This window comes from Oncorhynchus tshawytscha, linkage group LG03 (assembly GCF_018296145.1).
Source record: "Oncorhynchus tshawytscha isolate Ot180627B linkage group LG03, Otsh_v2.0, whole genome shotgun sequence".
Classification (NCBI taxonomy): domain Eukaryota; kingdom Metazoa; phylum Chordata; class Actinopteri; order Salmoniformes; family Salmonidae; genus Oncorhynchus; species Oncorhynchus tshawytscha.
Window position 1 is genome coordinate 46,549,971 of NC_056431.1, and position 27,885 is coordinate 46,577,855.

The 27,885-nt window shown below is 40.6% G+C and overlaps 1 protein-coding gene across 4 annotated transcripts in view; it reads right to left on the reverse strand.

The window, feature by feature from the left end:
• Positions 1-27,885, reverse strand: part of LOC112237355 (contactin-associated protein-like 5) — a 112,141-nt gene that overhangs the window by 20,653 nt on the left and 63,603 nt on the right. For 3 of the 4 annotated variants that reach the window (XM_024405951.2, XM_024405964.2, XM_042318116.1), the window contains 8 exons: positions 26,548-26,732; positions 26,171-26,314; positions 24,847-25,114; positions 17,508-17,651; positions 8,165-8,339; positions 5,534-5,640; positions 2,538-2,657; positions 1,750-1,950 (listed from right to left, as the gene is read on the reverse strand). In XM_024405951.2, coding sequence (XP_024261719.1) covers positions 1,750-1,950; positions 2,538-2,657; positions 5,534-5,640; positions 8,165-8,339; positions 17,508-17,651; positions 24,847-25,114; positions 26,171-26,314; positions 26,548-26,732 — 1,344 coding nt within the window. The remainder of the gene's footprint in view (positions 1-1,749; positions 1,951-2,537; positions 2,658-5,533; positions 5,641-8,164; positions 8,340-17,507; positions 17,652-24,846; positions 25,115-26,170; positions 26,315-26,547; positions 26,733-27,885) is intronic. The other variant, XM_024405957.2, reaches the window with a different exon arrangement.

Sequence of the window (27,885 nt, forward strand, 5' to 3'; positions counted from 1 at the left end):
GAGTAAATGTTTCCTGTTACTCAAATATGATGTTATGTAAGATCTTCCTGTCATTATCGTGAAAAGGTGAGCAATATAAAGTTTCCCTTTTTTCATGCAGATGAAACATGTACATATGAAGTAGAAGTTATCATGTTATGATAATCCGTTTTTTACAAATCCCTTCTTGTTTGCTTCAGTTCAACCTCTTTTAGTTTTGCACATTATGCAGCTTTTATTTAGCATATGGATCTATTTCTGTCTCTGGCAAATGAAGTGTAGGCCTGGCCATAATGATAACCTTTCTGTAAAGCTTCTTATGATGTAGCATGAAAAAAGCCATCTTTTATACAGCAGGATAGAAAGTGCATCATTAGCTAGGTTTCCATTCAATTGGCGACAGATTTTCATGCAAATATTCAGGAATCTGCATAAACAACATATTAACATTTCCCACCAGTGCTATGTTTCCACTAAACTGACTTTTTCAGGATAAAAACCAGTGATGACGTAGTCAAGACGAACTGTACATTTTCGCATAAGTGTTCATGTACTGATTAAAACCGAAAGTTCAATGCGTTTCCATTGCATTTTCAACTTTACCGACAGTTTTGTCACAAAAACTGATGCGTTAAATAGCAAATGTGCCTACTCTGGTCTTGGCACCTGCGCTCTAGCCAACAGCTCGCAGATACAGTGCCGGTAGGCTGTGAGGGTAGGCTAGGCTTCATGATGAGATTATTATGGATAAGAGCGAGAATGTTTTTAGTTGTCAAACGGTAGTCAAGCATCGATCATGATGTCACCAGAATAAGACCTGCAATATTTATCGGAAAGCAGCATCAAGCTTATCACCGTGCACTTTCACCACCCTGTGAAGTTTATTGTAACTTATTTTATCTGTAGCCTAAAAAACTGAATGGTTTCCCAAGTCGTAGTGGGAGGACCACACACCATATCATCGCGTGACTCCTGATTTACTTCGATATGATGGTTATTATATCAATATTTGTGCATTAAAGGCGTTTCCACCACCATTTCCTGCATTATACATTTTACCGACACAAAAAGATCCCAACATGTTGAATGAACAAATGATCTGTCTGCATTTATAAAATTACACCGAATCTTCCTCTTTCCATTACAGCTGCCATTTTTTTTTTGTACTTTATGACTTTACTTGCATAAAAAACTGGATGGAAACATGGTTACAGTGGTAATATAAGGAGCCTCTTTTGTTTGCAAGTCCAATTACAGTGAGCTGTGTTTTTAAATCTCTTCTTTTTTTAGACAACAACGGTTTCTGAAGCATTCAAGTAAGCAATGAAAGCAATTATGTTTTGTTTCATATCTACTGGGCCTGAAAATAAAAGTATTTTCTTCCTTTAATGATCTTGTTGTTTGGGCATAATAAAGTTGTTTATTGTCTGCGGTGACATTGTATTCACCTCATAGAGATCTGACTACATACATTTTTCATAAATGATTAACCTATAGTTGGGTTCTCCCCAAGCGATGAGAAAACTGAGGGAATAAAGGGGTCTCACTGGCTAGATGAATTCTTCAACTCCCCATGTGACGGCACACAAACAATGTTCAATAGAATTTATACAGCTGGGAATAGACAAACTCTGCATGGACAAACAATGGGTATTAAATGGGTTGTGCTTCGGTTGCCTGCTAAGTGAAATGTGCGAAATATCTGTAACTGAACTGTTTTGAGGAGATAAAGTTTCAGTCATGTTGCAAGCCAATACGGGAAATGCTCACCCCAAGTGTTAAAGAGGCGGGACTTCCTGCAGCTGTATACTACTTCCTGTTGACACTGCTCTGACCCGGCCACGAGGGCCATCAGTTGTTCAGGTGAGGCGCTGTAGTTGAATTTCATAACGTAGGGCTTTTGGAGAGTAGAACCCTGGACCCTGACTGGATCTGTGCTGTTGTGGGTCACCACTGTCCAAACCTTGTCCTCTACACACACAATATGGAGCAAATAAACAGGTTTTAGTTTAGTTTATTTTGACACTTTTAAAAACAGATGTAAAAAGGCACATGCATAAATAGAATAATTGAGGATGACAAGTCAGAAAGTCAGAGTCAGAATCTGAGAGCACAGTAGTGATTATACGTTAAGTTTCATTTCGAGGAGTGATTTGAATATGATGTATGATTATTCATGATCCTGTACCAAACTGGGGAGGTATTTACATATCTGACAGTCCCCCTAATTACCAGTCAGTCTCTGTCATCCTCGCTAGAGTGCATTCTGATTTTACAGATATGAAACGGTCTAATGTGGCTGCTTCCCAAATAACGGGATAAAGGGAAAAGAAAAAAGCATTTAATCCAGAATGTACCTATCTTAAATAAAGCCCATGAAGATCAATGAAATAGACTGAGATTGATCTGAATTATCATAATATTGTTGGATTATGATAAATGTCAATCCGATCTAAAGTATAATTCTGGCTGAAAATCTAGATTAGTCTGACAACAAGATCATAAAGGCCATCAGTCTAAATGTCTATGTGGGGTTGAGGGCCAGGATGGCAGCTCACCTGTCATGTTGCAGAAGACCTGTGTCGCCCCCAGAGGTCCACTGCCATCTGGATCAATGGAGAAGTAGCCTGAGGAGCTGCCAGTCAGCCTGTAGGCCTCACATGATGCCTCATAGATGGCTACAGAGGATTACACATGGGAGTAGAGAATGAAAATACAATTTGAGTAGGGTAAATGTAATAAAATATTGTCACAGGCTGTTACAAAAAGAAAAACGCTTGCAGAAACAGTTGTATTATAGGGTTGTGTATATCTTTTATTTGTTTCCATTTAAAATGTGATGGTGTCCTAACAATATAACAATAAGTATGCAAAACAATCTATGGATAAACCTTAAAACATCATATTAGATATGGAAATAGTGAGACTAGATTGTTTATTTACACAGTGAAACAGAATGGGAATAGTGGTCAACCCTGTCGCATATAAACTCAGCAAAAAAAGAAACATCCTCTCACTGTCAACTGCATTGATTTTCAGGAACCTTAACATGTGTAAATATTTGTATGAACATAACAAGATTCAACAACTGAGACATAAACTGAACAAGTTCCCCAGACATGTGACTAACAGAAATGGAATAATGTGTCCCTGAACAAAGGGGGGGTCAAAATCAAAAGTAAAAGTCAGTATCTGGTGTGGCCACCAGATGCATTAAGTACTGCAGTGCATCTCCTCCTCATGGACTGCACCAGATTTGCCAGTTCTTGCTGTGAGTTGTTACCCCACTCATCCACCAAGGCACCTGCAAGTTCCCGGACATTTCTGGGGGGAATGGCCCTAGTCCTCACCCTCTGATCCAACAGGTCCCAGACGTGCTCAATGGGATTGAGATCCGGGCTCTTCGCTGGCCATGGCGGAACACTGACACAGCCTTGAGATCGCCTGCAATGACAACAAGCTCAGTCCGATGATGCTGTGACACACCGCCCCAGACCACGACGGACCCTCCACTTCCAAGTCGATCCCGCTCCAGAGTACAGGCCTCGGTGTAACGCTCATTCCTTCGACGATAAACGCGATTCTGACCATCACCCAAGGTGAGACAAAACCGCGACTCATCAGTTGAAGAGCACTTTTTGCCAGACCTGTCTGGTCCAGCGACATTGTTGCCGGTGATGTCTGGTGAGGACCTGCCTTACAACAGGCCTACAAGCCCTCAGTCCAGCCTCTCTCAGCCTATTGTGGACAGTCTGAGTACTGATGGAGGGAGAGGGCGTTCCTGGTGTAACTCGGGCAGTTGTTGTTGCCATCCTGTACCTGTCCCGCAGGTGTGATGTTGGGATGTACCGATCCTGTGCAGGTGTTGCTGCACGTGGTCTGCCACTGCGAGGACGATCAGATGTTTGTCCCATCTCCCTGTAGCGCTGTCTTAGGGGTCTCACAGTACGGACATTGCAATTTATTGTCCTGGCCACATTTGCAGTCCTCATGCCTCCTTGCAGCATGCCTAAGGCACATTCACGCTGATGAGCTGGGACCCTGGGCATCTTTCTTTTGGTGTTTTTCAGAGTCAGTAGAAAGTCCTCTTAAGTGTCCTAAGTTTTCATAACTGACCTTAATTGCCTAGCGTCTGTAAGCTGTTAGTGTCTTAACGACCGTTCCACAGGTGCATGTTCATTAATTGTTTATGGTTCCTTAAACAAGCATGGGAAACAGTGTTTAAACCCTACAATGAAGATCTGTGAAGTTATTTGGATTTTTAGAAATTATCTTTGAAAGACAGGGTCCTGAAAAAGGGATGTTTCTTTTTTTGCTGAGTAGTATACACTAAATATACAAAAGTATGTGGACAACCCTTCAAATTAATGGATTCGGCTATTTCAACCTCACTCGTTGCTGATAGTTGTAAAGAAATTGAGCACACCACCATGCAATCTCCATAGACATAGATTGGCAGTAGAATAGCCTTACTGAAGAGCTCAGTGACTTTGATCGGATGCCAGCTTTCCAACAAGTCAGTTCATAAAATGTCTGCCCTGCTAGAGCTACCCTAGTCAACTGTAAGTGCTGTTATTGTGAAGTGGAAATGTCTAGGAAAACAACGTGAAGTGGTAGACCTCACAAGCTCAAAAAACGGGACCACCGAGTGCTGAAGGGCGTAGCGGGTAAAAATCTTCTGTCCTCGGTTGCAACACTCACTACCCGAGTTCCAAGCTGCCTCTGGAAGCAACGTCAGCACAATAACTGTTCTTTGGGAGATTCATGAAATGAGTTTCCAAGGCCGAGCAGCCGCACACAAGCCTAAGATCCCCATGCGCAATGCCAAGCGTTGGCTGGAGTTGTGTAAAGCTCACGCCATTGGACTCTGGAGCAATTGAAACGCTTTCTCTGAAGTGATGAATCATGTTTCACCATCTGGCAGTCTGAGGGATGAATATAGGTTTGGTGGATGCCAGGAGAATGCTACCAACCCCAATGCAGAGTGCCAATTGTAAAGTTTGGTGGAGGAGGATGAATGGTCTGGGGCTGTTTTTCATGGTTCGGGCTAGGCCCCTTAGTTCCAGTGAAGGGAAATCTTAAAGCTATAGCATACAATGACATTATAGATTACAATGACATTATCGATTATTCTGTGCTTCCAACTTTGTGGCAACAGTTTGGGGAAGGCCCTTTCCTGCTTCAGCATGACAATGCCCCCAGTGCACAGAGCACTGACCTCAACTCATCGAACACCTTTGGGATGAATTGGAACACTGACTGCGAGCCAGGCCTAATCACCCAACATCACTAATGCTCTTGTAGATGAATAGAAGCAAGTCCCTGCAGCAATGTTCCAACATCTAGTGGAAAGCCTTCCCAGAAGAGTGGAGGCTGTTATTGCAGCAAAAGGGGGACCAACTCCATATTAATGCCCATGATTTTGGAATGAGATATTTGACAAGCAGGTGTCCACATACATTTGGTCATCTAGTGTATTTACACAATAAAACACAATGGGTACAGAGGTCAGCCCAGTCATGTCCCATACAGCCGGAGAGCAGGCAGGACTCACAGTTGTGGCAGGTGGCTCCAGCGTATCCTGTTCCAGAGCAGTCACAGTAGAAGGTGTTCCAGGACTGGGAACACTGCCCTCCATGTTCACAGAAGTTGGGCAGACATCTGGAGAGACAGGGAAGATCAGAGAATAGTGAGAAGGAATCCAAGTAACCTGGTACTAGAGAGGCAAAGTCATGGAGAAAGCAATGCTAAAACAATGTGGTTGTTCCCACTCTCTGACTGAACTGAACAAGCTGGAGATAATGGTTTTGAGGACATTACAAAATATGCTTGACTGACGATGGCAGGTGTTTTGACATCTTCTTAACAACAAAATGACTGTAAGACTTAAAATTGTAATTATTCCTGACACAGTCTAATTTCACAGGGAGCCGTTTAAAGATGAGCATCTGCATACAAAACTCTCCAGTGACAATAGATTTAGCAAACAGAATATTGAGTTTATGTTTTCATAACAATTTTGTTATTGTTGATTTTTGTGTGGGGCTCAAATTCAAGTAAAGCAGGTGTTTGTGTCGGCAGTTGTTTGTAAACATGCATGGCTATGGCAGGTGCAAGCAACCCAACCCCACTCTCCTCACCCCTCTCCCTCTCTACAATGACATTTTTGCAAATCATCTGAGGTCTCTGTAAATGTTAACAATATGCAGAAAAAGTACCAGTGAAACTGGCTATGGAAAGACACTCTGATTAATAGTGCCTTCCTCATGCCTCTGTACCTTCTAAAATTACCTGCCTTTTAAGCTTGCATATATTATTTAATTCCGCCTCAATTGTGAAACCTGTCCCAGGGGAGCTCTGGTTTAGTGGGGGTTGTACATACAACACAGCTATTACAATACCCATTTACCTATTTAGCACTACAAAAGGAGTCAACTGTTCTCCGCATAATGTTCAGGTGATGGTTTAATTATTGCTGTGCTATTTTTATTCATGCACACAGAAAAAGGCTTTTGTGGACCATAAAATTATGCTGCTCAACTTGCAGAACTGTTCCTCCGCAATAAACCGGACAATAAAGTTTTAGTGGTCGGAGTGAATGGCAAGGAAAGCTCTTCAACAAAAGATACTATAATCTCTTCGAGTTTTTTTGTGTTATGTAATTAGTTCCCTCGCTGACAAAGAAATGAATTGCTTTTCTTTAAAGTATGTCACAAGCCAAAGTGCTGAGTTAGGTTGGGCATGTCCCTTAATGGCTTTATTGAACATTCCTAGGAACCCATGGCCCCCACCTCCACGGTGGCATGCGGAGGCCGCGGTCTTCCAGTCAACCTGCGCTGGCTGTTAGGGGACTGCCACCCTGAGCCTGGCAGGGTCCTGGAGGATGACAGCTGCTCATTAATATTTTAAAGCTGGAGAATTGGTGATGGAGAGAGACAGAGGGAGGCCTAGCTTTGCTATGTTATACTATGAATATACAGGCAGTGTTGTGCAGGGGGAAGAATAAATCAACACTTTCTAAAAAGGTAAGACGATAGAAAGAACAACTCCCAGGGTATGTAGTAATCTTGTTTGATTGCAGTGATTTGCCCGTTACAGTGGAGGTTACGCAATTATAAGTAGGTTGTCATTATATTGAAAAGGTTGAAGATGGAAGCTTTTTTATTGTGCTGATTATTGGAACCCCACAAGCATAAACACCGTGCTTAATCCTCACCACAGGAACAAAATACAAAGTCATTCAGAAATGGGTGCGGTTTAAATCACCAGTTCTCCAAAAACACTCCCATGTTGCAGATCCTGAAATAGTGTTTAGTTTAATTACAGTATAGCAATGCATGCAGACATTGGATTATTCATATTGTGCTTTGACTAATGTATTGGGCGCTGGTTCTATACATAAAAATAGCAAAAGAATGTTCAAGATTTTAACACTAAGAAACAAGTTGCCTCTTTTGAGCTTTGCCACAATTATTTTTGCTTACTCTTTCTCATGTTAGGTTCCCAATTAAAATATGTTTGGTGAGGTGTCATAACATGAGACATTTTGCTCCCGACACTTTTGGAAACACCAAAGAAAAATAAGCTCCTCTCCTCATCATCACTTCTCAGGGGATTTTGTCTCTTAGGTTAACTGGTTCCTTGGTTTCATCCCAGTAAAAATTGTACAGTAGACTGTCAGTCTGGCAATCAGTCAATCGGTACTCTGACTCCAGTCACAGTTAATTAGAGACACAGTCGAAAGCCCAATCAGCTGCTTTTTCCATTGGGCAAGATAGGAACCTACCACGTTTCTATAATTACTCAACCCTCCTCAGTAATTACTGTAGACCCTGTAAAGGCTGCTGACTTCAAAGGTCCCCTGCCTTAGAACGTGTGTTAATGTTAATTTGCTCACACTTCAGCTGTGAGAATAGGATTTCACAAGCTTCAGGTCCAAAATAAACTACAATGTTTTATAGCAGCGCCATAAAATCAAATGAGACAGCAATTATGTGCTTGCACAATCCAAACAGAGTTGCTGGAACATACTATATCAAACAAGGTCTGACAATAATCAAGTGTTAAGTTTTGTGTTAGTTGCATAAGCAAAAAACAAAAGTCCCATGCATATGCTTTGAGTTGAAGGTTGTCACCTTGGCACATCATTTCAAAATTCTAATATTGTATACAGAAATTGTGATACCTGTCATGGATGCCACATGTGTCAAACTGCAGCTCCTTGTACTTTCCCAGCCGTCCTTGTTGCACCTGGTTCAGGTCCATTGGCTGGCTGTTGATGGAGATGAGACGCATGCAACCCTGGAATGCCAATGTGGGGTTCTCACAGCCTGGGTCAGCTGGGGACAAGGAGGGACAGCCTAATGGAACACACAGCAGAAGGATGTTTACGTAACAAAACGTCTGCCTAACCAGCTTCTATTATAATAATGCAAAGTATTCAGGCCGCTTGACTTTTCCCACATTTTGTTACGTTACAGACTTTAAACGGATTAAATAAATGAAATCTACACAAAATACCCTATAACCTATAAAAACAAAAATACCTTCTTTTAAAAGTTCCGAGCTTATGCCGCGACCGTTAGTGGTAGATGGTGGCATTCTGTCATCACAAGGGGGAGGTAGAACGCGGAACTATTGGTAGTCTAAACTGTGGCACAAATGTACTATCTTTTCGTAAATTAATGGAAGTGTTTTCAGTCTGAGAGTCTCTCTTCTCTGGCACTAGAGTCCGGCATCAGGCAACAACAAAAAATGTTGGTGGTCCTGGAGTTAAGAGAGAATTTGGGTAAATACAATTGGGGAATTTCATTTGACATGTGGACTGACGATTTTCGAAAAATAGGCACGGTGGGATTTCAGTTGGTCTCCCTCTAAAAACCTAAATAAATCGTTCAAAATAACAAACTGGCTTTATTTACAAATTAGTAAGAATGTCTCACCCCATGTTCAAGTGTGGCCTTTCCCTCTTTTTTCAGATTACAACCGCTCTCTTTCGGTTATTTGAAAACGAAATCATCTCCAAAATATTGTTATTTTTTAAACAAGCCATAGAAAGTTGGTTTCAATTTCAGTTTAATCCACCAGAAAAGACAGAACAAATAATACAACAAATTATTGTGGTTAAACTCAAATATACTATTTGATTAAAAAAACATTGTCAATTGGAACCTTTATCAAGTGGAAGGGGGGAAAAGTAGTGCAGGGCCGACAGACGTAACACATTAAAGAACAAAATTGGTTAAAGAAATTTGTGATAAATAAAAATATATACCATTTTGCAAAATAGTTGGGAAGAGATTTTAGATGTACCGATTCCATGGCACATGGTTTATAAATTGACACGCAATTTTCCATTAATTATAACCTACTGCAGACCACCTCTGGGTTTGACCTTCTGAATTAATGATTATATTGAAGTTAGAAGCTGCCTCTTAATGAGTTCTGAGAGATGATCTGTTATCCAATTATTATTATTATTATTATTATTATTACTGAATGACAGAGCTGGTCTTGATAAATCAATCAGATTTTTATTTGGAAATGTTAGGATTATGATTGTAAAATTTATCTGATTGTGATTGTAAAATGAATCAGCTGATGCATTGGTCCAGAGCCAGGAGGTATTGGCGGAGAGTCACGTCATTGGCAGAGAGTCAGGCGGCATTGGTGGAGAGTCAGGTGGAGAAAAACGAGTTGAAGAGGGCGAGGAACGAGATGGAGTCACAATCCATGCCAGCCACACCTGTGAGCTCTGGAACTCTACCTCCTGTTTGTGGACTCTTCAAACAACGTGCCATTGATGAAAATGCCTGTCTATTTGTGAAAAAATCACCCTGATTAACTTCTTGGTGACAGGGGGGCAGTATTGAGTAGCTTGGATGAATAAGGTGCCCAGAGTAAACTGCCTGCTACTCTGTCCCAGATGCTAATATATGCATATTATTAGTAATATTGGATAGAAAACACTCTGAAGTTTCTAAAACTGTTTGAATGATGCCTGTGAGTATAACAGAACTCATATGGCAGGCGAAAACCTGAGACAAATCTGAGGTTTGTAGTTTTATTTAAGTGATTGCCTGTCCAATATGCTGTGTCTATGGGGCCAGGTTGCACTTCCCAAGGCTTCCAGCAGATGTCAACAGTCTTTAGAAAGTTGTTTGAGGCTTCTATTGTGGAAGGTTGTCGAATAAGAGCTGTTTCAACAAGTGGACTAGGCTGAGGCCAATCAGTTGTTTACTGCGCGGTCACGCGGGCGCCCAATTCCTTCTTTTTCCTCTGTAATGAATATGCTATTGTCCGGTTGGAATATTATTGAAGATTTATTATAAAAAGACCCTAAGAATTGATTGTAAACATCGTTTGACATGTTTCTACAAACTGTAATGGAACTCTTTTGACTTTTTGTCTGGATTTTGCATTGTGCCTTTGGAATAGTGAACTAAACGCGCAAACAAAACGGAGGTATTTGGACATAAATATGGACGTAAACAAACATTTCTTGTGGAAGTGGGAGTCCTGGGAGTGCATTCCGACGAAGATCAGCAAAGGTAAGTGAAGATTTATATGGCTATTTATGACTTTTGTTGACTCCACAATTTGGCGGGTAACTGTATGGCTTGCTTTTGTGGCTGAAGGCTGTTCTCAGATTATTGAATATTGTGCTTTTGCCGTAAAGCATTTTTGAAATCTGATACAGTGGTTGCATTAAGAACACGTTTATATTTAATTCTATGTAAAACATGTATCTTTCATCAAAGTTTGTGATGAGTATTTCTGTTATTTGATTTGGCTCTCTGCAATTTCTCCGGATGTTTTGTAGGCATTTCTGAACATGGTGCCAATGTAAACTGAGGTTTTTGGATATAAATATGAACTTGATCGAACAAAACATACATGTATTGTGTAACATTGAGTCCTGGGAGTGTCATCTGATGAAGATCGTCAAAGGTTAGTGATTAATTTTATCTATATTTCTTCTTTTTGTGACACCTCTCTTTGGTTGGAAAATGGCTGAATGCTTTCTGTGACTAGTTGCTGACCTAACATAATGATATGTTCTGCTTTCGCCGAAAAGCCTTTTTGAAATCGGACACTGTGGTTGGATTAACGAGAAGTGTATCTATAAAATGGTGTAAAATACTTGTATGGTTGAGGAATTTTAATTATGATATTTCTGCTGTTTTGAATTTGTCGCCCTGCAATTTCACTGGCTGTTGGCGAGGTGGGACACCAGAGAGGTTAACTCTTTAGTCATATCACAGTTCACATATTTGCTTATGGTTTTGACTACACCTAGCGACCTGTTAAAATTATATGAGCAAAAAATATTCCATTTAAGATCATATTGTCTCACCCCATGTTCAAGAATGGCCTTTTTACCTTTATTTAGATTACAACCGCTCACTGTCAGGTATTTGAAAACAAAATCATCTCGAAAATATCGCTGATCTATCAGTAGTCTAAACTGTAAATTGACTACCTGTTCGTAAATGAATGGAGGTGTTTTCAGTCTGTTAGTCTTTAATAAATAAATGTTTTGACGGTTTTGACCAAGTTAATCTGTTCATGTTGTGTGTGTGTTCAATAATTTGTGACATTGTGGTTACAATAAATAATGTTACCAAAATAATTCCTATTCATATTGAATAATCAGATGCGTGTTGCACTTTAAACATTTGTATAATAAAGCACATTTAATTGGTTGATTTTAATACTTCTGACAGACAAAATTCTAACTCCACCTATAACATTTGGACATTAAACATTCCTAGAAGGCATAGATTATTATAACCTACTTGCAGGCCTAAAACCTATGGGTCCAATAATGTTTCCATGATGGGCTATTAGCAGGACGACAGACTCTTCAACCTTTACAAAAGGATGGCTTCGCTAGGTGTGAAAAAAATCCCCCCAACTTGAAATGTATTAAGTATTCTAAAGTTTTACATTTCTCCAAACCTCATTCAACCGCAAAATGTCGGATAAAGCATATACTGTACAGTATTACTTCATCGACATCTTTATGCTTTCGTTAATAAAAATTATGATTAAAAAAACTCTTTCAAAATGCAGACGTTAATTTCAACTATCAGCAGGACAATAGACTCTTGCCAAGTTTAGGGACTTTACATATATATATATATATATATATAACGGATGCATATCGATTTACTATGGGAATAAATATCACTGAATTACATAGCATGGGGACTGGTCTTGATAAATCAATCCGATTTTTATTTGGAAATGTTAGGATTATTTTGCTCTTCATTATCACAATATTAAAAACTTTCAAATGCATTCATGAATTAAATCGCTTTAGCCGACATGTTGCGGTTCATCTGATGAAGGCGCACATGGGCCTATTTATATAATGAATATGAATTCGGAGGGCAGAAATGATTAAATAGTAAAGCATTAGACCTCTCACTAAAGGTGTTAGTCATACAAAAGTTATAATTAAAACCGTACTGATTTTCTATCAAATTAGTAAGAATGTCTCACCCCATGTTCAAGAATGGCCTTTGTACCTTTATTCAGATTACAACTGCTCACTTGCGATTATTTGAAAATGAAATAATACAATAAATATTGTAGTTAAACTCAAATACACCAATTGATTTAAAAAACATTATTTTTCATTTTTTTTTTTTAAAAAGGTAAAACTTTGTAAATGATATCATAAATAGGACTGGTAGAGTTATGTTACACATGCAGCTAACACGGAAATGTCTGCTCTACCCAAAATTACAACCAACTAATTGCAGCATTACTGCAAAAATGGAAGAGGCAAGCAGAAGGGGGAAAAAGTAAGCCTGGAGGTATTTGAAAACGTGTTCTCAAACACTTGTTTTTCACAAGGGCTATTAGTAGGACACTATGTGGTCACAAAAACACCTCTCTGATATAGGGTCCTGCATAACTCTTGATGATGTCATTGAATGTCTCGCCAGCTTTGATCCATGCCTGGGCCTGCAGCACGCAAAGTTCTCTGTTTGTCAGACCAATTATTGTGACAAAACTACAGAAGTCAGAAGATTACATACACCTTAGCCAAATACATTTAAACTCAGTTTTTCACAATTCCTGACATTTAATCCTGGAAAAAAATCCCCTGTTTTCGGTCAGTTAGGTTCACCATTTTAGTATTTGGTAGCATTGCCTTTAAATTGTTTATCGTGTGTCAAACGTTTCGGGTAGGCTTCCCCAAGCTTCCCACAATAAGTTGGGTGAATTTTGGCCAATTCCTCCTGACTGAGTCAGGTTTGTAGGCCTCCTTGCTCGCACACGCTTTTTCAGTTCTGCCCACAAATTGTCTATGGGATTGAGGTCAGGGCTTTGTAATGGCCAGTCCAATACCTTGACTTTTTGCCACAACTTTGGAAGTATGCTTGGGGTCATTGTCCATTTGGAAGACCTATTTGCGACCAAGCTTTAACTTTCTGACTGATATCTTCAGATGTTGCTTCAATATATCCACATCATTTACCTTCCTCATGAAGCAATCTATTTTCTGAAGTGCACCAGTCCCTCCTGCAGCAAAACACCCCCCACAACATCATGCTGTCACCCCTGTGCTCCACGGTTGGGATGGTGTTCTTCGGTTTGCAAGCCTCCCCCTTTTTCCTCCAAACATAACATAATAGTTCTATTTTTGTTTCATCAGGCCAAAGGACATTTCGCCAAAAAGTACGGTCTTTGTCCCCATGTGCAGTTGCAAACCATAGTCTGGCTTTTTATGGCAGTTTTTGTGTTGGAAATGGAATACAAAATGTGCAGCATACAGTAAAGACCAGCAGTCAATTTATTTAAGCATTATTTTCAGCATTATTAGGCCAACTTTACAGCATTGTAGCCTACTGTACCTGTTCCTTTTCCTGGGCTGTCGCGTTCGGCGTAACACAGGCGAATAGCACTGTCCGTGACCATATTCCCCAAGCCTAACAGCATTTTACCTACATGTTTAATTATTCAAGGCTCCTTTCTCTTCTCTGTGCTGGAGTTCTTTTAAGAATACAAAAGAAGTCATCCACCCTTGATGGGCTATCAGCAAGACAATAGACTCTTACCGGGTCCACCAAATGCATTGTTTTCTAACCACATCTGGATGGAACCATAACGAATTACTATGGGAATAAATATCACTGAATGACAGAATAAAGTAGGCTAATGAAGGCAACAAATAGTTGCTTACTGGAACACCCAAAGTCATCCAAATTGTTATAATAGGATTTGGTGGAGGTCGAGGAACGAAATGGAGTCACAATCCATGCCAGGCATACCTATGAGCTCTGGAACTCCACCTCTGACAGGCAGAGTCAACATATGTGGCGGGTTCGTCAGGTCGTCGGTTCACTCTGACATTTCCATTCCTCTTCTGACAACAAAACTTGAAGAACTGCTCACCAGGCACTGCGAGGTCCGTCCGGACTGTTCTGCTATTCCCAGGATGTGTGACCGAAGAGAGATAACACGAATTGACACAGAATACCATTTGGGATGGATACCAAGGCAAATGTGGCTTACCAGTGAACCTGTTCATCATTAATACTGACTTTCAGAGGTTTCTGTCCATGACTGATGCAACCCGAAAAAGCATTAAAGACAGAGTTTATGAGTACTTCAGGTCATCGAGAAAGTCTGGACATGGCCTGCTCTCCCTTATGTAAGTAATTAGGCACATTACCATGTTTACTATGTAATGTAGGGTATGTTTACTAGTCAGACTGCACAGTAGCCTAATAAACATTTGCATTTTGAAATAGTAAAAAAAACAAAAAACGAATACAATAACGTATTTCTATCACGGCAGATGCTGTGTTTTTGGTTGATGGCCAATATTAAAAACAGTCAAATGCATTTGTGAATTCAATCCTTTCTCTTCTATGTGCTGGAGTTCATTTAAGAATAAAGTAGGCTAATGAAGGCAACAAATTGTAGCTTACTGAAACTCCCAGTCATCCAATTGTTATAATAGGATTTGAAGCAATCGCCTACCGGCGTGTGGTAAACTATGCCAGCACAGTTTCACGCTGCTCTGAGAATAGCATGGGGACTGGTCTTGATAAATCAATTAGACTTTATTTTCACTGAATCTCCATTTGGGTATTGGTTAGCCTACAATTATGGTGTGGAAATGTTAGGATTATTTTGCTCTTCACTTTGTACAGCGCCTGTCACGACTTCCGCCGAAGTCGGCTCCTCTCCTTGTTCGGGCGGCGTTCGGTGGTTGACGTCACCGGCTTTCTAGCCATCGCCGCTCCAGTTTTCATTTATCCATTTGTTTTGTCTTGTTCCCTTGACTCGCTATACTGGTATGCGTTTATTTCCGTGTTTTATTTCACGAGGTATGTTTATTTGTTTGTACATATTATTGTGACTGTTTGCGAGTTTTCACTTTTGCCAATTGGCTGGAGGTTTCGATGCAGTGGCGTCCGTCTGTTGGTTTCTCCTGCCTAAATAAAGTGTGTGCCTGTTCACAACTCTCTGCTCTCCTGCACCTGACTCCGCTCCCAGTACGCACATCATTGACAGCGCCATATTTTACTAACGAAAACTCTGAGGGTTTAGTTTTTAGTTTTCCTTGGAATTAGAAACACAAATAATATTAATCAAATTAATTAAGTTACATTTCTTAAAATCAATCCCATATACTATGATCTTACAAAAAAGGTTTTAAATTCTCTCGTACAGCCAATATTGAAAACAGTCAAATGCTTCACAATGGTGCCCTCTGGTGGTCAAACTAGGACTAACTAGCATTAATGGCAACAATGGCTGACACTTAAATAACATGCCATAAAATCCTGCGGCAGCCCGCAAGCTGTACTGCAGTATGATGCAACTTCTAAAGGAAGATCCAGTGTAAATTACATTTATTGGACATGATTTAGAAAGGCACACACCTGTCTATATAAGGGCCCACAGTTGACAGTGCATGTCAGAGCAAAAACCAAGCCATGAGGTCGAAGGAATTGTCCATGGAGATACGAGACAGGATTGTGTCGAGGCACAGATCTGGGGAAAGGTACCAAAATATTTCTGCAGCATTGAAAGTCCCCAAGAACACAGTGGCCTCCATCATTCTTACATGGAAGAAGATTGGAACCACCAAAACTCTTCCTAGAGCTGTCCACCCGGCCAAACGGAGCAATTGGGGGAGAAGGGCCTTGGTCAGGGAGGTGACCAAGAATGTGATGGTTCCTCTACAGTTCCTCTGTGGAGATGGGAGTACCTTCCAGAAGCACAACTATCTCTGCAGCATTACACCAATCAGACGTTTATGGTAGAGTAGCAAGACGGAAGTCACTACTCAGTAAAAGGCACATGGCAGCCCACTTGGGAATTCTCTGGTCTGATGAAACGAAGATTAAACTATTTGGCCTGAATGCCAAGCTTCATGTCTGGAGGAAACCTGGCACCATCCCTACGGAGAAGCATGGTGATGGCAGAATCTTGCTGTGGGGAAGTTTTTCAGTGACAGGGACTGGGAGATTAGTCTGGATCGAGGCAAAGATAATCCGAGCAAATTACAGAGAGACCCTTGATGAAAACTTGTTCACCTTCCAGTGACCCTAAGCACACAGCAGAGATAACACAGGAGTGGCTTTGGGACAAGTCTCTGAATGACCTTGAGTTGCCCAGCCAGAACCTGGACTTGAACCCGATCGAATATCTATGGAAATACCTGAAAATAGCTGTGCTGCAGCGCTCCCCATTCAACCTCACAGAGCTTGAGAGGATCTGCAGAGAAGAATGGGAGAAACTCCCCAAATACAGGTGTGCCAAGCTTGTAGCATCATACCCAAGAAGACTCGATGCTGTAATCGCTGCCAAAGGTGCTTTAACAAAGTACCGAGTAAAGGGTCTGAATACTTATGCAAATGTCACATTTCAGTTTTTTTGTTGGTGAATAAATTAGCAAAATATTCTAAAAACGTGTTTTTGCTTTGTCATTATTGGGCATTGTGTGTAGATTGGTGGGAATAAGGCTGTAACGTAACAAAATGTGGAAAAAGTCAAGGGGTCTGAATACTTTCCGAAGGCACTGCATGTTAAGTTGCTAAGAGTGCTGACTGACTTACTGACTGGAGACATGCAAGCAGAAAATACAACATTTGTGATTTAGTGACAATCATGTAAAGTTGTTAAACCTCTGTTATGGCAGAGAGAGTAGTCGCCCCAAAAAAAGAGAGCAGAGTTAAACCTGCCAAGACATGCCATTATACAAGTTGAAGCCTTTTAAAAGCAGCTTAGTAAAATGCCAGCTATCAGAAGATTTGAGATGTACAGTACATGGCAAGTTTTGGGAAGCTAAAGTTTGTACAGGGATGTATTAAGTTAATCTCTGCTTACAAGCCAATGTAAATTAAGAGCCACTATGGCACTTGAGTGACGATGCCAAAGAGTGAGGATATTTAGGTATTACAGTCCCCAGTTTCATCAAGTCCTTGCGTTTCTACTGTAAATACCAGAACATATATTCATACCTATCGAAGTATTGGTCATATTATCTGTCCTCTTACCTCCAAAGTAGAGATTGTCTCCTGCGTCCATGTGGTCCGCCAGTTCGATGGTTGAAGACGGCTCGCTGTCCAGAGTCATGGTGACCTGGAGACCTCGGGAGCCGAGACTCACGGTGTGCCACAGTCCATCATTCACCCTGTGACCTGTGGAGACAGCAGGGTGTAGGTTCTGGGTGGTTTGGAGACTTTAAAATACACTATCAATCTCTGCACATCACTGTTATTTTACCATAGCAACTACACTGTTATAAAAAACTATTTACAAAAAAAATGTACAGTTTTATATTTATATATACAATCTGTTTGTCTGCAACAAATCTCTGCATTCACTCTGTTGCTCTCACAGATGTTGATTTTATGGATCTCCCTCCACACTACACACACATTTCATATAGTTTCCCTTACATGACCAAATAAACAAAGGATCACCCACAATCACCATCTGTTGTGTTTGTAGTTCCATTCTGAGATGGAACCAATGGTAAACCTCAGTGGTATAATCTTTGGTGTTTGATTTAATTAAGCTCAGGCCTTTACAGTGAAGGGCATCCAAGCTCTGTGTGTGTCTGCTCTGTCTACAGTCCCCTCTGTGCTTGCCATCTGCTTGCAGGGTTGCAGGCTAGGAGAATTACAATGGAATGTAATTAAATGTGCTAGATTTCAGGCAGTAAATTGTTTGAAACAAACAAAAAAGCACACCTGGTTCAAACATTGACTCTGAGAAGCCTCCAACATGCAACAGATGGAGGACGACCTCGGATTGTTACTGATAACATCTTGATTATGTTGCAGTGAGTGAGATCAGTCTCAAATGAGCACACAGACACAGAGACGGGTCAAACATAACTCTGTCTGTGTGCTATGTCTTGCTAATAAGCATGTAAAAAATAACTCAATCCAACAATATGGAATCCCACCTCCATGCACATTTCATCTCCCCATTGTTAAAAAATGGACAAAACCAAATGCTTATCTTTTTGTGTGACAGACCTGGGTTCAAATAATATTTCAGGCAGTTCAATTACTTTTCAATACATTTCAAAACAAGTATTCAGATAATCTTGATTTGAAAAGCAGACATTTTTCTCAATACATTGCAGTCAATGGAAAAAGACAAGTGTCACAGGTTGGATGTTTATGATATACATTGAATTCAATGGGAAAATATGAGTGTCACAGGGTTGACGTGTATTTCAAAACATTGCAGTCAATGTGGAACAATTAGTGACAGTGATGATGCTTATGTCAATAGGAAAAGATTAGTGTCACAGGGTTGAAGCTTATGTCAATACATTGCAGTCAATGGGAAAAGATGAGTGTCACAGGGTTGATTCCTAAGTGAATACATTCCACCCAATGGGGGAAGATTAACATCACAACATGGAAGCATAGAGAAAGGCATCACAGACATGAACCGTCCTCTCCCTCTGCCTCCTTCTCTCTCTCTCTCTCTCTCTCTCTCATATCTCTTTCTCCCTACCTCCCCTCTCTCTATCTCTCTCTTTCCACCCTCTCTCCTTCACCCTCTATCTCCCTCCTTCTTTCACTGCACTGATGTCCACAAGTGAAGGGAAAAGGTGAGAGGAGGAGAATGTGTAGATGCAATAAGGAATTATAGTACATTGAGCAAGTGATCATGCTGTTGTATGTGGCTGCTATGAACTGTGTTTGCGTGTGATCAGCGGTGTATTCATTCCCGCCAATTCTAGGGCTGTCCCTGACTAAAACAAATCTTGAACACCTGGGAGTCGTCTGTTTTTGGTCAAAAGCTATTGGTAAAAAAATGTTGTGTATTTTTTCCATATATAGACCCACCCTATGTTTGAATAGAATTAGCTATATGTATGTTACTTGAGCATGTCTAATGCTTTAAGCACTGCAATTTGAAAATTAAGACACACATTACTAGAGGGATCCAGAGATCAATTCAGAGAGATCAATTCCACCAGAGGACAAAAACCTGTTCCTGACCCTCCTGCTTCTGCTGCATGCTGCTGCTTGCTCCGGAAGTTGCCGGTAATAAGCAACCTTTTAAATTTGGAGTGGCAAGTTATTATACCATTTCTATTGATCTGCATGCCAGTTATGATTTTCATGGAACAGATTCATTTCATGTGTCATGTGGTTATTCAAAATGATAGCTAAATGAAAACGATACAAATATAAAAGTAACTTCTATTGCCATTGCCATTATGTCAAAAATTGCCCTACATAAAGCCATCAAATAAAAACATTGCAGCCTGCAGGTAGAAAATATGCTGATAAAAATGAATATCCTATAAATCACATTGGATATGCATGGCCTGTCTGCAAGGAACTTGAAACATTGTATCAGCTATTAACTTGGTCCAGCCAAAAGCTCCTGCTAGCAAACTTTCAACATTGTATAAAATATTCTGGGCCCTCAGAGTTTCAGGTGGCAGTGAGCTCCTGGACAGACAGACACAGCTGTAGGCTATTTGCCCAAGGGATAAGAAGTAATTAGGTAGGCCTTTTTTATGACGTTTCACCGGATCAGAGCATTACATTTTTTTCTCCATTCATGCTGAATAGTTATTGAAAGGGAGAGAGCTGGAAAGATTTTTCAAATAAGCTAGGTTGAGGAACTATTCTCATTGGATGTAAAAACAGACTTGTTTACTTGCTGTTTGAGGTGAAGAAAATGGTGAGTTAAGACAATCAGAAATAGTATCAGATCCCCAAATGGGCACATTTATAAGCCTACATTTGCACGCAGGCCAGGTAGCCTAGGCCTACTTCTATGCGTAAACAGGTGCGTGTTCTTACTCAAGACTGACAGGAATGCTCCAAACAAAAGACAATTAATACTTGTAAATGGAATTAAATAAACCCAAACTTTTTTCTCACAAGTGTAGCCTAGGTTGTGCGCTACGCAAATAATGTGTCCACTCCTACAAACACAATGGTAAGACTGTAATAATAATATATTGAATGCATTAACAGAAATGACCATAACCAAACAAACATTGTAGATTGGAAATTATGGTAATTAATGTTAAATGTACCACTGGTAATACTGGTGTGCCATCCCCGTGGCCTCCACAATGGATTAGTCCTCTCAGACAGGCCTGAATCAAACAGGTGTCTCGTGTGCCATATGTATATGTTTTATATATATTTTTCTACTACTTCACTAAAATAATCTTGGTTGACCAACAGCCTATCGACCAAACAATTGAACAATCGACAAAATGGGGTCAGCCCTAGCAGATTCTGTTGAAAAATGTTTCTTAAAACTTCTTAGGGATCAAATCCAGTTGACGGGATCGATTTGACAACATCCAGTGAAATGGCAGAGCGCCAAATTCAAATTAACTTACTATAAATATTCAACTTTCATGAAATCACACAAGCAATACACAAAATTAAAGCTACATTTGTTAATCCAGCCAACGTGTCAGATTTCAAAAAGGCTTTACGGCGAAAGCAAACCATGAGATTATCTGAGGATAGCACCCCACCAAACAAACACATGACATTCATATTTCAACGCGCCGGGTGCGACACAAAACTCAGAAATAACAATATAATTCATGTCTTACCTTTGAAGATCTTCTTTTGTTGGCACTCCAAAATGTCCCATAAACATCACAAATGGTCCTTTTGATCGATAAATTCCGTCGTTATATATCCAAAATGTCTATTAATTTGGCACGTTTGATCAAGAAAAACACAGGTTCCAACTCGTGCAACATGACTACAAAATATCTAGTAAGTTACCTGTAAACTTGTTCCAAACATTTCAAACAACTTTCCTGATACAACTTTAGGTATTTTTTAACGTAAATAGTCGATAAAATTTAAGACGGGATAAACTGTGTTCAATACCGGATGAAAACAAAGTGGAGCCTGCTTTCAGGTCACGTGCCTCTAACAAACAGTACACTTCACTTTACCCTCGTTCTGAACTGCCCTACTTCAACATCAACCAATTTCTAAAGACTGTTGACATCTAGTGGAAGCGATAGGAACTGCAAGCAAGTGTCTTAGAAATCCAGATCCAAATAGAAATCCCATTGAAAAGAGAGTGACCTCAAATTTATTTTTCCCGGACAGTTTGTCCTCTGGGTTTCACCTGCCAAATAAGCTCTGTTATACTCACAGACATAATTCAAACAGTATTTTCTATCCAAATCTACTAATAACATGCATATCCTAGCTTCTGGGCCTGAGTAGCAGGCAGTTTACTTTGGGCACGCTTTTCATCCGGACGTGAAAATACCGCCCCCTAGTCTTAAGAAGTTTTAAGTGGAAGCAAAAGGAACGAAACATGGATAAACCTATCTGAATTTGTACAACAGAAACTATAATTTCAAACTGTTGGACGAATGATTACACCCTAGATTAGCTAGATGCAGGCGAGAGTGTGCAAGGCAGTATTGAATGTGCCACTGTCTATCACCTTTCTCTCTACCTGTGCACCTATGTTGTAAATTAGGCTAGGTTGTAGCAACTTCATGGTGGATTTAGCGAAAATGTAAGTATCATGTAGTAGCCAATGTTACACTGAGCTGGGTGGAATATGAACGACAGTCATCCAATATGCTGTAATAGAAATAAGGCTGTAGATGTCCTAACCAACTTGCAAAAACTACAGTTTGTTAACAAGACACTTGTGGAGTGGTTGAAAAACGAGTTTTAATGACTCCAACCTAAGTGTATGTAAACTTCCAAATTCAACTGTACATTTGATATATAATTTTACTGCAAGAAAAAAAATATTAATTCTGCAGGAGTTATGGGAGAGGATATAGACCTACAGTCAGTCTCCAGTTTTCAGTTTCCATTTAACCCATCTGAACAGTGCAGTTGGCTACAGTTCCATTGACGTGCCAGAGGCATATTCTAAGTCCCCGTCTTGTGAATGTCATGGATGTCATGGATGAATGTCGTGGATCGACTAACTTTTTTTACCAGTTCTCAAAAGCATTTGGCGATTGGCGTGTAGGCTATTTGGCACGCATATGGTTAGGCCCTAAAGCTTAGGCTTACGCAATAATGCCAGATAGACAACAAAATAATTATAGAAAACCCTCAATGTAGCCTACAGATACACCCATCCTTTAGCCATACAATATTTAATTACCCTAACCTCGCTCACCCTTCGGATATACAGTGCCTTCGGGAAGTATTCAGAGCTCTTGACTTTTTCCACATTTTGTTAGGTTACAGCCTTACTCTAAAACGGATTCAATCGTTTTTATCTCCTCATCAACCTACACACAATTTCCCATAATGATGCGTGTTTTTAGACATTTTTGCGATTTCTTCTTTTTTTTAATGAAAAATTACATTTCATAACTATTCAGACCCTTTACTAAGTATTTTGTTGAAGCACCTTTGGCAGTGAGTACAGCCTTGAGGTTCCTTGGGTATGACACTACAAACTTGGCACACCTGTATTTGGGGCGTTTTTCCCATTCTTCTCTGCAGATCCTCTCAAGCTCTGTCATGTTGGTTCCGGAGCGTTGCTACACAAACGGGTTCAAGTCCAGGATCTGACTGGGCCACTCAAAGACATTCAGAGACTTGTCCCAAAGCCACTCCTGTGTTGTCTTTGCTGTGTGCTTAGGGTCGTTGTTCTGTTGGAAGGTGAACCTTCGCCCCAGTCTGGGGTCCTGAGCGCTCTGGAGCAGGTTGTCATCAAGGATCTCTCTGTACTTTGCTCCATTCATCATTCCCTCAATCTTGACTAGTCTCCCAGTCCCTGTCGCTGAAAAACATAAAACATCCCCACACCATGATGCTGCAACCACCATGCTTCACCGTAGGGATGGTGCCAGGTTTCCTCCAGACATGACGCTTGGCATTCAGGCCAATCTTGGTTACATCAGATGAGATAATCGTGTTTCTCATGTTCTGAGATTCCTTTAAGTGCCTTTTGGCAAACTCCAAGCGGGCTGTCATGTGCCTTTTACTGAGTTGTGGTTTTCATCTGTCCACTACCAGACAGGCCTGATTGGTGGAATGCTGCAGATATGGTTGTCATTCTGGAAGGTTCTCCTATCTCCACAGAGGAACTCTAGAGATCTGCCAGAGTGACCATCAGGTTCTTGGTCACCTCCCTGACCAAGGCCCTTCTCCCCCGATTGCTCAGTTTGGCCGGGCGGCCAGCTCTAGGAAAAGTCTTGGTGGTTCCAAACTTCTTCCATTTAAGAATGATGGAGGCCACTGTGTTCTTGGGGACCTTCAATGCCTCAACACAATCCTGTCTCTGAGCTCAACAGACAATTCCTTCAACAGTATGGCTTGGTTTTTGCTCTGACATGCACTGTCAACTGTGGTACCTTTATATACACAGGTGTGTGCCTTTCCAAATCATTTTCAATCAATTAAATTTACCACAGGTGTATTATAATCAATTTGTAGAAACATCTCACGGATGATCAATGGAAACAGGATGCACCTGAGCTCAATTTTGAGTCTCATAGCAAAGGGTCTGAATACTTATGTAAATAAGGTATTTCTGTTTTAAATTTTTTATCAATTTGCAAACATTTGTAAAAACCTGTTTTGCGCTTTGTCTTCATGGGGTATAGTGTGTAGATTCATGGGGGATTTATTTAATTTAATCAATTTTAGAATAAGGGTGTAACGTAACAAAATTTGGAAAAAGTTAAGGGGCCTGAATACTTCCCGAAGACACTGTAACTGTGGGGACATCGGGTTATGAGTCAACCTACACATCACTACCCTCTAACACTCACATTTTACCATTGATGGCAATATATTGAGAAAAATGTCAGCGACTGTGACATTTTACCTTTTGCAAAAAACGTGACAGGATGACATTTTTCTATGATATCATGAATACAAGAAGTTGAATATTGCAATGAATTTGGAAATACTCAAAATACATAGACTTCAATACATTACGTTACATTAACTCAGGTATTTGACAATTGTATTTTAAATAAGTATTTTTAAAAAAATACATTCGAATACAATTTGGTCGACTATTTGGTACTTGTTTTGGGCTGTGTATTTGAAAATAAGTAAATACACAGAAAAAAGCATTAAAATATGTAATACTCAAAAACACATGTATTTGAACACAGGTCTGGTTTGTGAACTCAGAAGAGATAAGCACAGGTCCAACTGAATGGATTCTCTCTTCTTATAAGCTTTACTCATAATCTTTACTATCACTATCAGACTATCTCTGTGTAAAACCACAAACATACTCTGCAGTAATAAAATGGGTTTCTCATTGTCTGCCTTCTTCACTAGAATACAATAGAGTCCCCATAGGCAGAACCACTGATTCCAGCCCATAGTGTGGGTCAGCTAGGCTAGAGGCTGTTGGTCTGGCCCTCACCGGTGGAGACCTCTTCTTTCTGCTGGGCTGACGTGTGATGGGTCAAGCGCAGCCGGCTGTTGCTTATCTGCAGCTCCAGTCTCTGGGGCTCCAAGGCCAGCTGGGTGGAGAGCAGTAGCCCATCTGGGTTCCATGTTCTGAACTGGAAACGCACCGTGAAGCCTCCTGAAGCAGACGGCGTGGCCGGGAGCGACAGGAAGCTGCTGCTGGAGCTCAGGAATGTGGTGGACACCAGCTGGGGCTGCGAGCACGAGAAGGTCACGTTGCCCTGGTGACACACGTGGAACACATAGTCTTACAGTCACCTCAAGATCAACTTTCAACATTTAGGGGTTAATTAAAAATCCTTACTGGCCCCCTTCTAGAAAGAGAGAAAGAAAATGGCGGGTATAGTACGAGACCAACAAAAAAAAGAGAGAGAGAAAGAACAATAGAGAGAACAGTGGAATGAGATAAAATCAACTCTGTAGGGAGCTGGGTTACATGCCACTGCCAACCCCACTATGACTCCTAGGGACAGGAAGAGCCAGTACAGAAGACATGAGTTTCTGTACACAGGAAAAGGTCAGAGCAGTGTGGGGATGAACACATCATCGATCCTGGTGACATGGAGTGGCAGTGACATGGAGCACGTTCACTAAACCCTCCACAGGGACTCTTCCATCAAATCAACCAAACTTGATTTCAGTATCCTCCTATTTCAATAGGCTGACACTAACTCACACCGAATCATTGATAACTTATTTATGCTAATGCTATTTCAGTGTTAGCGGATTTGTTGTTAGAGGTTAGGTGACACCCGTTGTGTATCACACCTCGTGTTTGGGGCTGTAAGACCACTGAGACAGAAAGTTTCTCAAGGTCAATATCCATTAAGATGTATCATTTAGGGGCTGCACAAGGCCCTGACATCTCCGAGAGGACTACCTTAAATAATGCAATTTACCTCGGGCTACAGAAGGTAATAATACCTCTATATTGAATGGATCACTGAATACAGCTCCTGTTCCAACTCATCACTGAGCCCTGATCTCTTTCCAAAATAAGAACAAGAGAAGAAAATAGAAGACTATTCTCTCAGCTCTAAGTGGTTCTTGCCATGCACCCTGTATTCACATGGATACCTATCCGTAGTCTGTAATTTGTTATGCAACAACTGTTATGGTTCACTAGTTCTCTAAGGTTAGGTGTTGTTAACCTCCACTTCTAATACAATGGAGCATTATCACTTACATAAGTTAATATATTGGTAATTCAGCGCAAAATAAATGTGGCCTTGGCCTACAGTTTATGCATTAAAAATGAGTAGCTGAAAAGCTTTTACCACACTGTAGATCTGAGGCTTGCGTCGCTTGGCTAGGTCAATGATGTTGATCCCGTTGTAGTAGAGGTTCTCGATGCAACCATGGAAGTTCTTCCTCAGGAAGGTGCCAGGCTTACCTGGTAGTGGGATGCCCCCGAAGCTGAGCTTTGATGAGGAAAGAAGGTGAAATATATAAAGAAATAGAAGAAAAGTCCTACGAAAGTATAGTGTCAGGTGTCAGGTTGAAACAAGATGTCAGGTTCTAACGAGATAGACCAAGTATTATTCTTAATCTCACCTTGGTATTGGGGTGATGTGTTTTTCCTGACTGGATGATAGTGGTGTAATCTACTCAGACCTACTGTAAGGAAATATTCTGGATGTTTGGATAGACACACCTCATAGTCCACATCCAGAGAGTCTCCTTCCCCCTTGGTCCTGAAGTGCTGTGTGTGGGTGTCCACGGTGAGGTTGACTTGCTTGTTGAAGCGCTCGATGAGGACAGAGTGCCAGTGCTGGTCATCCAGAAGACTGCCCAGAGTGACCGCAACACGACCACTGCTGAACCGCAACCGGGTGTCATCTGAAGACAAAAAAAAACAAATTGAAAATATAAGCATGGCCTTTTTAGGATTTAGGACTGGTCGGACACCACAGAGTGTGTTAACAGAGGCAGCTGTCGTCTGTGTGTGTTGCGCTTTTTCTCCAAGTTGTAAAATCAAGCAGATTAGAAACTGGCTACTCTTTATTTGACTGATGTTGCTGGCAAGATAACTGCTGTTTGACTCAACAGAAATAAATATATATTTATTCCCCCAGTGCTGAGTTAGTAGTGTAACTGACATGTAATGTTCGCCAATGCATTACATGTTTCATCCCCTCTCGATGGAAGTGCTGTCTGAAGTGAATGAACTAGCTAGCTAGCTAGCTATTAGCTACCAAAGCCAGTTCAGCTCTCGGGTCTAGCTACAGTATCTGTTAGGTAGCAGTATATAACAGTTCTTGTGTGTATGGGAATGTTTTGTAGCCTTTGTTTCAATCTTGAGTTGATGGGTAGGCTACAGTCTGGGATCTGGGAATAATGGTAATTTCAATTATTGAACCATTGACTCTATTCTTGGATAATATAATGTATAAATGTACAGCAAGGTACTTCTTTGTCATGCCTCATCTGAGCAGGATCAGATGGCGACAGTGGTCTCAGCAGGATCAGGCAACCAGGGAAGAGCAGTCTGTGATGGCGTGGAGGTGAACTTTTGCAGATGCAATACTTTGTCTGTGCAGCAAACACTGGCCAAGCCAGAAGCTTCAAAGATTTAAACAATTTTTAGACAGTCTGACAAACCACTAAAGATGAGTTCCAAATTGTATTAAGGGCTGATATAGAGACCACATAAATTACTGTAGTTTAATACCATCCATAGAATGCACTATATACCAGTGAACATGAATATAATCGACACAGAAATGTAATTCCACTGCTGGAGGTGTAAAACACAAAAGGGGGCATATCTGCTTATGTCACGCTCTTGTGAATGCTGGATGAATTCTGGCAAGGAGTATGTGCTCTTATCTCAGCATGTCCACAGATTCTCCCTTCTCCCTGCTTTTGTTTGCTTGGAAATGTTGATACTGAAGACTGTTATAAGAAGAAACTGTTTAACCTAGTGTTTATAGCGACTAAGAAATGCATTGCCATTAATTAGAAGGTTGATTATCATTCCACAAAGTCACAA